Source organism: Eurosta solidaginis, chromosome 4, assembly GCF_040869045.1.
Source record: "Eurosta solidaginis isolate ZX-2024a chromosome 4, ASM4086904v1, whole genome shotgun sequence".
NCBI lineage: Eukaryota > Metazoa > Arthropoda > Insecta > Diptera > Tephritidae > Eurosta > Eurosta solidaginis.
Window position 1 is genome coordinate 202,936,475 of NC_090322.1, and position 12,013 is coordinate 202,948,487.

Here is a 12,013-nt window from a genome sequence, read left to right on the forward strand (position 1 = left end):
GACACAAGTACCGGCTATTTACAACGCAGTCAAATCAGTGAATATTGCGAATACTTAAGATTTGGTTAACAAAGTGTAGTTACATACAACAAATTGCGGTTTGCAGCTCATGATAAAACACTTGATGAAAAGTTTTTAGTTTCTAATTGTTAAAAATAAAAAAAGCGGACGCTGCCGATGCTTATTTACTTGTCAACGCCTCATATATAAGCTCATATAAGAAATAATTTCCCTCAATTAAGCATTAGCTCAAATCTACAGACCAATTAGAACACGCAAACTAAATTTTGAAACGCCATTAAAACTGAAGAGCATTAAAGATAAAATGAGAGCAAGCTATAGGCAAGCAGGCATAAGTGATCTTGTATGAGTAGTAAGGAATGGGGCGTGTATGCGCGCCACAGTAAGAAGGCATTTATCCTCAAAATACTGCACATACATAAATACTGCTAGTATATAAAGTCCACAGTGAACCACCAAACAAGTTAGATAACAACAGACTAGTCTGCAACTAGCATTTTTATACTGAAATCGAACAAATGCGAAAAAAGCTAGACATAGCATAATTTGAACTCGAAAGCTGTGGAAAATACTGCATTGTTTAGAGTCGCCCCAAATTATTAATGCTATAATTATTCGGCGGCCACCGTGGTGTGATGGTAGCGTGATCCGCCTACCACACCGTATGCCCTGGGTTCACACCCCGGGCAAAGCAACATCAAAATTTTAGAAATAAGGTTTTTCAATTAGAATAAAATTTTTCTAAGCGGTGTCGCCCCTCGGCAGTGTTTGGCAAGCGCTCCGGGTGTATTTCTGCCATGAAAAGCTCTCAGTGAAAACTCACTTACCTTGCAGATGCCGTTCGGAGGCGGCATAAAACAAGTAGGTCCCGTCCGGCCAATTTGTAGGGAAAATCAAAAGGAGCACGACGCAAATTGGAAGAGAAGCTCGGCCTTAGATCTCTTCGGAGGTTATCGCGCCTTACATTTATTTTTTTATTTTATTATAATTATTATTTTTATAACCTTGTGATATACACTAACACTCATCGATTTAACTGCTGGGTTAGTATGAAAAATTAAAATGTTTGCATATAACCATAATATCTGTATGTATGCACTGAAGATCAATGTGATGCACGGCAAGAAGATCATCTATTCTACATTAGACCACACAAAAAACAAGAGAAGGGTAGTGCATTTGTGGGAAGGTGAACAAAGATAGGCAACTGTGCGATTAAAGGAGGGGGGACAAAATAAAGCAGTAGGACTCATCCAATAAGAAATTGAAAATAATTTCAGTAGTCATTTGACTTTGGCATTGTTTAGTGTTTGCGCAGCAATTAAGTTAATTAACTCATTTGTGTTTTTTGCTAATTAGATTAGGACACCAGATAATCAAATTTACGACAAAAAAGACAAAAAAACAGTAACAAAAACAAGCGAAAGGAACTTGAACAAACTGCTACCCAAAAAAAAAAAATTTTACTCACAATAAAGAATTACAAAAATAATCAGCGAAGAAGCGGTGGTGAGACTTGAGTGATTTACTTCGACAAAAAAAAAAAAAGAAAGAGTTTATGCAAAATCTGTACCCAACGCAGGAAATTTAAATTCGAGGCGGATAAAAAAAAAAATTTTTCAGTTAAAAAGTGAAAATAAGTAGAAGTGCTGACATTTAAATTACTTCTCAGCTTAGTTGACTGAAACAATATTTGCTGCTGAATCTCGTATGTTATAATTGAAGTATTTAACAAGTGCGAAAAGAATTATAATAAACAAATACAATAAAGAATATTCGAAAATTTAAACTGACAGCTAGTCAGTGAGGCGCTGTGATGCGACGGCCTACTCTACGACATATCGTTAGGCTGCTGTCAACGCCAATCCGATCGACAATTATCTGTGCAACCATTTTCTTAATTAATTGACTTGTAATTGATTGACTTGAACTGATGCGCTAATAGTAATAGCAAGCACACATACATACATTCGTTAGTACATACATTGGTGGTCAGAATTTAATAATAACAAGTAAAGAAGGTTAAGTTCGGGTGTAACCGAACATTACATACTCAGTTGAGAACTATGGTGACAACATGATGGAAAATAACCATGTAGGAAAATGAACCGAGGGAAACCCTGGAATTTGTCTGTATGACATGTCTATCAAATGAAAGGCACTAAAGAGTATTTTATGAGGGAGTAGGCCATAGTTCTATAGGTGGACGCCATTTAGGGATATCGCCATAAAGGTGGACCAGGGGTGACTCTAGAATGTGTTTGTACGATATTGGTATCAAATTATAGGTTTTAATGAGGGTTTTAAAAGGGAGTGGTGGTAGTGGTGGGTGACTCTAGAATGTGCTTGTACGATATTGGTATCAAATTAGAGGTTTTAATGAGGGTTTTAAAAGGGAGTGGTGGTAGTTGTATAGGTGGGCTCCTTTTCAGAGATATCGCCCTAAAGGTGGACCAGGGGTGACTCTATAATACGTTTGTACAATATGGGTATCAAATTAAAGGTGTTAATGAGTATTTTAAAGGGAGTGATCCTTAGTTCCATAGGTGGACTCCGTGTCGAGATATCGCCATAAAGGTGGACCAGGGGTGACTCTAGAATACGTTTGTACAATATGGGTATCAAAAGAAAGGTGTTAATGAGTATTTTAAGGGGAGTGATCCTTAGTTCCATAGGTGGACTCCGTTTCGAGATATCGCCATAAAGGTGGACCAGGGGTGACCCTAGAATTTGTTTGTACGATATGGGTATCAAATGAAAGGTGCTAATGAGTATTTTAAAAGGGCGTGGGGCTTATTTCTGTAGGTGGGCGCCTTGTCGAGATATCGCCATAAAGGTGGACCAGGATGAACCAGAACATCATCTGTTGGATACCGCTAATTTATTTATATATGTAATACCTGCCAAGATTTCAAGGGTTTTTTATTTCGCACTGCAGAACTTTTTCATTTTCTTCTACTTAATATGGTAGGTGTCACAACCATTTTACAAAGTTTTTTCTTAAGTTATATTTCGCGTCAATAAACCAATCAAATTACCATGTTTCATTCCTTTTTTCGTATTTGGTATAGAATTATGGCATATTTTTCATTTTTCGTAATTTTCGATATCGAAAAAGTGGGCGTGGTCATAGTCGGATTTCGTTATTTTTTTACACCAAGATAAAGTGAGTTCAGGTAAGTACGTGAACTAAGTTCAGTAAAGATATGTCGATTTTTGCTCAAGTTATCGTGTAAGGGCCATGCGGAAGGACAGATGGACGACTGTGTATAAAAGCTGGGCGTGGCTTCGACAGATTTCGCCCATTTTCACAAAAAATAGTTAGCGTCATAAAATCTATGCCCCTATAAAATTTCAAAAGGATTGGTAAATTTGTGTACGACTTATGGCATTAAAAGTATCCTAGACAAATTAAATCGAAAAGGGCGGAGCCACGCCCATTTTGTAATTTTCTTTTATTTTTGTATTTTGCTGCACCATATCATCATTACTGGAGTTGAATGTTGACATAATTTACTTATATACTGTAAAGATAATAAATTTTTTGTTAAAATTTTACTTTAAAATTTTTTTTTTTAAAGTGGGCGTGGTCCTTCTCCGATTTTGTTAATTTTTATTAAGCGTACATATAGTTATAGGAGTAACGTTCCTGCCAATAAATTACCTTCTTTTAAAAGTGGGCGGTGCCACGCCCATTGTCCAAAATTTTACCAATTTTCTATTCTGCGTCATAAGTTCAACCCACGTACCAAGTTTCATCGCTTTATCTGTCTTTGGTAATGAATTATCGCACTTTTTCGGTTTTTCGAAATTTTCGATATCGAACAAGTGGGCGTGGTTATAGTCCGATATCGTTCATTTTAAATAGCGATCTGAGATGAGTGCTCATGAACCTACATACCAAATTCCATCAAGATACCTCAAAATTTACTCAAGTTATCGTGTTAACGGACGGACGGACATGGCTCAATCAAATTTTTTTTCGATCCTGATGATTTTGATATATGGAAGTCTATATCTATCTCGATTCGTTTATACCTGTACAACCAACCATTATCCAATCAAACTTAATATACTCTGTGAGCTCTGCTCAACTGAGTATAAAAGTACATTAAATATTTCAAAAATCCTATACATATATGACACCGTAGCGTTCTATGGTTTCCACTCTCCGTATGAACTTTTTTGCAAAAGTTTTTCCCCGTTCTTTGCATTCCCGTCGAGTTCTTAACTGTGTGTGAAGTTTCAAGAGTGTAGTGCAAGGGTAAATCCCTTTAATCCTCTCGTAGGATTTTTCTCATTTTACTATGCGCCACCTGGTGTTAATTATTTCGGCGAATTTTTCCTTTATTTCCTTGCATCATATATGTAATACTCCTATATTGCTACAAAATGCTAGTTACATTCCCAAACATCAGAGCGCCGATATATTGCTGTTTAAACGTTTTTGTTTATTGATATTCAATAATCGAATGAACCTAAATTAAAATTTTTTCTTGTCACACTTATGCTGCTACAATCACAAAAATTTTATAGGCTGTCTTGTTTTGATTTCGAATTCAAAACACATTGCGAGCATTTTCTGTTAGCAATATAGGAGTATTACATATATTCCTTGCATGGTATGTACTCCCAACAAAGTTGTGCGGTTATTCTAGTCATCTTGGTCCACGCGTTCGCAGCGGATTTTTTGTTCAATTAAAATTTATAGATTCTCCTATCTCGACCAAAAGTCCACCTAACATATTTTTTCATTTGTCACGTTATCCCGAAGTTATTGTGAGGTTTCAGTTACTTAAACATTACTTGTGAGATTCCTTTTGTCCCGTAAAATTTGTCTAAATATCTATGCGTCCCAGCGGAACTTGTATTGATACGTATTCTACAGGCACTGGCCTTTGAGCACTGTTTTAAATATGCCAGTTTATAACTTGCTATCTAAAGAAAGTTTCTTTTTCTAATAAGATATCTCGATTTTTTTGACATTACGAAATTTTTTCTTATTTTGTTGTATTTTGAAAATTAACAATGGGCGCTTACAGCGAATCCAAGTGTTGATCAGTCGGTGAATGACAATTTTCTGAACGCACCACTATTTTTTATCCACTCGACGGTTGGGATTTCATGTCAAATTACTGAGCATAAATTTGCTTCCCTACACAGTTCTTAGACATTTTAAAGAGTTGGTTGCGAATAAAATTTCTAGTAAAGTGTGAAAAATAATTTAAGAGGTCTGTTTTCTTAAAATTTAAGGATAATTTTTCATTCGGCAATTGGGTAAGCTCGCCGTTGCACTATGGCCGAAATTGCGATTTTAGCGGCAAAAAATACTTCCCGACAAGCTAGCTTCACCAAATTTGGTGTGTAGACATCTAATGATAAAGAAATCGATTTGAGAAAAAAATGGGCGGACCACGCCCCCTTTTTTCAAAGTAGTGGCAAAACGTACTTCCTGGCAAGCTAGCTTCACCAAAATGGTTACACGGACAAAAAAGCAACTTGAGAAAAAATTGAACGGTCCACGCCCTCTTTTTCCTATATCCAAAACCCAAATTGTCGCCAAAAATACTTACCAAAAAGCTCGCTTCATCAAATTTTGAAAACGGACTTCTACTGACAAAAAAAACTTTAGAAAAAATGGGCGGCCCGCGCCCACTATTAAAAAAATATTGAATGCTACCAAGAAATTAATTTATTTTTTAATTCATAAATTTATAATTTTAAAGAAGTTGTAAATACTTATGGATTAATCTGAAAATAACAAAAATAACATACATATTCTCGAAAGATATAGGGCTTAATTATTCATGGTCTGTTTCTTCGTTTTCAGCCGCTTCTAATTCTAATGAATAATTATTTATCAACTCTAAGCTTACATTATAATCATAACTATAATTGCAGCTGGAGGCTTCTTGAGATGTTGAAGGTAATAAAAGTTCTGGTGGCAATACAGGCATTTTAAAAAGATCAATGACTTCTCGAGGAAAAGTAAGTTTTTTTGAACTATTTGTACGTTCTTGCAAACATAAACTTGAAATATATGGGTCAGAGCTATCCATAGCTCTATAATACATGTCAAGTATGTTGTGCATTCTTGAATCCTTTCGAGCGTGACCAGTTCGATCTTTTTTATAATATTTGTTTCGCGCCACAGATGCATTTTCTGCCAGGACACCTACGGACACTACTGAAGCCTCAATTATTTGTGACGAATGCACTAATATTTTGTGTATTGTGGCAGGCATAGAGTACCATTCGTAGTTTTGGAAAAATATTTCACTGGTTTTAATGCAATGATCACGAAACCTTTGAGCATCAATTTCAAATTCAGAGGAGAGAGCAATTAAGATTATGTGTAAATGTTTCAAAAAATCAATATTTATACCAGTAATAGATGCTAAAAGGTCCGTGTGAGAAAATGCTCTTCTAGGTGTGTTGCCACCGTTGGTGTTGCCGCTGCCATTTGCTTTCGGCTTATCGACATGAAGCCCCATTTGAAGCAAAAACTCTTTTTGAATTTTTTGTTTCTTTTCTGCCAGGATTCTCTTCTCTTCTGCTCCACGAACTTGCCATTTTTTCAAATCTAGTTTGTTTGAAAGTTTTAAAACAAACTCGAAACTACGAATCCACGCATTCAAAGGGCTTAATCCACATTTCAAAGCGTCGGTCTTCAGTTCAAAATTAGGAGAATCAAAGTTTCTTATAGTTCGAAATTCCTTTGGACCGGCATGACAGATGGGACATTGCTGTACACTTTTAGTTTCTGTCAACACATTTAAGACTTTCCCATCTATTAATGTCATATATAAATTATATTTTACTTTAATTTTTTCCCCATTACTTAGTGTGTATTGTAGTGGTTTCAACTCCTCAATCTGTTTCTTTTTGTTGTGGTTTTCAGTTAAAATATGCTCTTTTGTTTCTTTAACAAACTCCACTTTTAAAGGTCTACAAAAGCGTACTGACTGAGCTGTACGGTTTACCCAAATGTTATACCCTGCTGATGAAATTATTTTTATTGGAATGACTGATGTCACAAAAAGGGAATGATCGAAACTTTCCGAAGTATTTTCCACAAATTTTTGTTTAAACAAGCTGTGACCGGTAGAACCATCAAACCCGTAGCTCGAAATTAAGATCGATTCTTCAACATCCATTGTACACAATACTTCATCTTGATATTCAAGAATTCTTTTAGCTGTGTGTGCTAGACAACGACACTTCGACAGAGCTTTCATTCGCTTTGATTTCATCCGGTATACATTTCAATTTGCTTTTATAAACTTTATCATAAATCGGATAAATAATACAATTGTGTTTTATGTTTAATTGCCGCATATTTGAGTACACCTTTTTAGTTAATCCGTTTTCTAACACAAACATTAGAGCTTCATCAGGTGATACTGGCGTAACTTCTCTATGGCTAGTATTAAGAACTTCTCGAATTTTGGATGGCCGATTTGGAGATATAGAAACTTGTTGTAGGACAAATTTCAAGTCCGTTGCGCGGGATTTTTTGGCAGATATAGAGGCAGCATGAACTAATAATTGCGCATTGTCTCCTTGCTGGGAAGCTAATTCGGAAGCAAATTTCCTTTTATTTCTTTCGCAGCTATCATCATACGTCAGTTTTGGTCGCCCAATAGTATTAATCTTTTTCGGTATTACTTATCGTCTCAACCATTTCTTATTATATTTTCTAAATACATTCTCATTTCTGGTTTGTTTATTCCATTTAAGTTTAATAAAATTAGATAAGTTCTGAGCTTTAGTACATATCAATTTACTTAATTCACTGTAAATTTCGTATGAAACCTTTCCTTTTATGTAATTCGAAACATTCCTGTTGTTTCTCAACCAAAACTCAAATATTTCAGAATTTTTGAACCTGAGTGTTTCTACAAAAGTATTAAAAATTCGTTCATTAGCAGTCAAATGCATACACTTTTACCATGACATAAAACTTGAGTTTGCATGTGTGTGTACATGCAAATAGTTCCAATGACACTTCAAAACATTTTTAGTTTTACTCCACGAAAAACGATAAAACTCTTCAGAATTTTACAAAAAAATACATACAAAAAACCACCAAAATAAGTACGAAATAAAAACATTTAACAAACTATATTTGTATATAGTAAAATTACTCACCTCGAGTAATAGAACTCATATTTACAAAGTTTTTTACAAGAATATATTATTAAAAAACAGTTTTTAATTTTACAAAAATTTTGCTGCTTCACTTGTATTAACACGTACTAAAAAACTTGCAAATATTACCAGCTGTTTGTACATAAACAGGGTTGCCAACAGTAATTTTTTTTTTTTTTAATTTTTTCTTATCAATATGTTGGGTATTGAACACCATCAAAATAATTGCAAAAATTTAAATTTGAAAAATTGACTTTTTGCCGCTAAAATCGCAATTTCATTTAAAGCACATCAAGTTCTTAAGTTTAGTATATGTACACATTTTCCTGCCTCATTAATCATTCGTCGAAACAGATATGATGGGGCTCTAAGTCCCATCTATTGCAAAAGGGCAGTAAAGTGTAAAATGCAAAATCAGTGAAGATTGAGTTTTGGTTTGGGAAAGACTTTTCAAGTAGACAACAAATTAAAAATTTTTTTTTATCTTTAAATTTGAATTTCAATAAGGATTTTTTAATCAATGAGTAAATTATAAACACAGAAATTGTTGGCATTAAAAATTTCTAACATCATTTCGGTTGTGTACTCCTCATTTTAATAGCTAATCTTCACCTGAGGTAATATGGTCATATTAATATACATGATTCGTATCCTTATCGACTGGACAGATTTTGATAAAATTTTGGGTGTGTGTTCAAGGGAATTTGGGGATGTTTTAGATTTAGAATTTGGTCCGTTTCCTTCTTATCTTTCCGGGAAGTGAGCCGGAGGCAGATCTGTTCTAAAAAAATAAAGTATGGTGCGATTTGCTTGAAATTAGGAGTTGGACTACTTCCTAGATTAGCTTGTTATTTCATAAACTTTCCTTTCCGGGATGTAGGACAGGGACTGACCTTTCCTAAACAAAAATTTATATATGGTGCGGTTTGCTTGAAATTTGGTGCAGGGGTTAAACTAGCTTAACACTTGGACCCTTTATTTACGGAAAGTTGACCAGGACAGTGATTTGTTTGAAACTTATTATCAGCGCAGCCTTTTGAATAAGTTAATCTGTTGGTAACTTTATAACTCAAGATCGGATGAACCAAGAAGAAAAATATAGTGGTGGCAAGAGAGAAGACAGAAAGTGGGAATAGGAGATGAATATAAAAAAGTGTGTGTTGAAGAAAAAGTTTGAGAGGGACTTAAGAAAAAAGAGATGAGGAAAAACAGTGAGAGAGGAATAAAGCAGAAGTAGAGAAGTGAGAAAATTCGAGAAAGTGATAGGCGCAAGACACGAAGCGGATACAGGGATCAAACATGGAGAGGAGGGAGAAGCAAGATTATACATATGTATTGTAGAAGCTACACTATGACAAATGCTTTGTTTACTGGGACAGTGGATACATCACAGAGAGGAGTACTATCGTGCTACAGAACGTCTCAATTATCTCTCTGTATCTTATATGTAAAGATGAATGCAATTTTAAAAGTTGTACCTGAGTTAGTTTCATATAATTTCGTATTTTCCAAAAGAATAAAGATATTGAAATAGGCCCTTATGGGTTTACCCCATTTTTTACAATAAGATTCCATATATGAGGAGGTAGGAGTGAGAGAGACAGTGGGATTGGGACTATGAATGGAAGTGGGATCTGGAGTGTCAGTTGCAGTAACAGTGGGTGTGGGAGCAGTGGTTGGAGTAGAGCTGCGGAGTAGAGCTGCGAAGAAAATTCAAGACAACGTAGAAGATAACAGGATAGAGTGCTGAGGGAAGGAAGCGTTGCTCACTAGTGAAATGCGGGCAAACCAATTTTCGGGCAGAAAAAGTTTTGCGGGTATTCTAGTATGTGTATACATATATAATTTATTCCATGCATATTGTTTGTACTTTGCGACTATACGGGTTAACCCTCAGAAGGGCGTCTTATTTTTGAAAATCACAGCAGCTCCCCATAAAATAGGAATGACCTCACATGTATCAAAAAATAATTTCTCGCAATGGATAAATATGAATCCGTCAAACTGTTCTTAAGATGCTGATAAGTTATATATTTAAGCAGTATGACAAGGGACTTGTGCATTTAATTCGATTCGCCATTTCAGAGTTATTGTGGTCTAAAATGTTGATTTCGATCACGGATCGTATAGCAAGATTCCGGCTACAATTCTTCTTATTTGGCTGTAAACCGCTGTGTGATAAACCTACTACTTAAAAATTGAATTTCAATATAACTAAACTACAGTCATCAAAGGCATACGGTCTTCGGCACAGTCCCGCTCTTACCCAGCCAACAAAGTCTTAAAAGTAAGAGAATTTTTTGTAGGCAAGTGTAGTCTCGACTCAAGGAAGTTGTTGGGAAGGGACCCTATTTAGCAATCGAGTAGTGAATAATTAAGGAAATTGCGCAAGCTTAAATCACAATAAAATCCCATTAGAACACGACTTAAGAAAAATAATTTTTTTGGATTCAATAATTAGGTCTAATTTTGTTCCTATTTTTCTGCGGTGTTACTCGAGTCATACTCCAACATTATATACTCGAAATGGAGGGTTGAAATCTAACTGGTATCTAACTTCCGTGTATGTCGGGTACTTGTTGCAACTCCCACAGTTCAATTACTTTTGCCACCAGTGTTTAGATGTCCTAAGGTGTGTGTGTGTGTGTGTGTGTGTGTGTGTGTGTGTGTGTGTGTGTGTTGGATAAAACACAGAGATAGTCAGCGGTTTTTGACACTGATTTACATTAATTTAATGATTTTCTTTTGTACAGTTGCCACTAAAGCTAATCTCTTCTCCAACGCCAACCCCTTTTCTTAACTTCTACCTCTCTTTGGCGTTATTTCAAGCAAATTTGTTTGTTTGTGCGCACTCTTAAATTAGGATGCTCAATTATCATGAGCCGCAGTTGAGTAGCTCAATTGCTAACACCGAAAATTTTTCCTATCCACAAACGGCAAACGCGTCAACTCTGACATTGCAAAATGTTGCTGACAACCGCAGAGATAGCAACGCGGACGGCAGCAGCGGTGGCAGTAGTGGTGAAAGCAGCATCAGTGGTGGCAGTAGTGGTATTGCAGCGGCATTCTCAGCATCATCATCATCATTAGATCATCTGCACAGTTTGACGCAACATAATGGATTTGCCGTAGCCACGAACAACGATAACAACAATGGCGATAACCACCTTAGTAATATGAGCTCACATTTGACTATCGAAAGCACCTATCATCAGCAACAACAACAACAACAACAGCAATCACATCACATCCATCAACTTCAAAAACAACATCTGCCACACCACCAACAACAACCCCATCATAACCCACATCAAACGAGTGGATTTAACGGTGGCGTAAGCGTTTCAGGACCATCTACAAAACCAGAATGTTGCACCGCTCCCTGCTCACCCAACGAACTTAAGCGAATTGATGTTAGCAACTATCCCTTGGACGTTGTCGATAGCAAACATTCAGAGAATGTGAAACGTTTCTCCGTGAATAACTTGTTGGAATTGGCTAGTGATTGTCGTATGTCAGGAAAATTGCAGCATCAGCATCAGCAGCAACTCCAACAACAAAAGAATGTAGATGGCACGCAAATCAACGACATAGGTAAGTTGATCTAGTTACTTGTAAAATATATATAAACAGTAGAGAACAATTTTACAACCCACGCTTTCAGTTATTATCAACCTGGCTGCCTTGCTTATATGATATTAGTTTGAGTGAAATAGGCAAATGGCTAATTTGTCGTGGTCTGTTCATCGTGCTAGATTCATAAGGACACACTTCAAAATTCTGATATTCAGGACTCCTATTGGAAATCACCAACAGAACTTGAAGTGTTTTCCACATCTTA

At 35.9% G+C, this 12,013-nt stretch overlaps 1 protein-coding gene and 1 pseudogene across 5 annotated transcripts in view; one reads left to right on the forward strand and one right to left on the reverse strand.

The window, feature by feature from the left end:
* The window catches only part of LOC137248935 (uncharacterized), a 109,800-nt gene that overhangs the window by 22,054 nt on the left and 75,733 nt on the right, over positions 1-12,013 (forward strand). For 2 of the 5 annotated variants that reach the window (XM_067779936.1, XM_067779932.1), the window contains exons 1-2: positions 1,337-1,933; positions 10,926-11,766. In XM_067779936.1, coding sequence (XP_067636037.1) covers positions 11,037-11,766 — 730 coding nt within the window. In that variant the 5' untranslated portion in view covers positions 1,337-1,933; positions 10,926-11,036. Of the gene's footprint in view, positions 1-1,336; positions 1,966-10,925; positions 11,767-12,013 lie in introns of those variants that run through there. The other 3 variants (XM_067779933.1, XM_067779934.1, XM_067779935.1) reach the window with 3 other exon arrangements.
* LOC137248934 (uncharacterized) lies at positions 5,734-8,191 on the reverse strand (annotated as a pseudogene).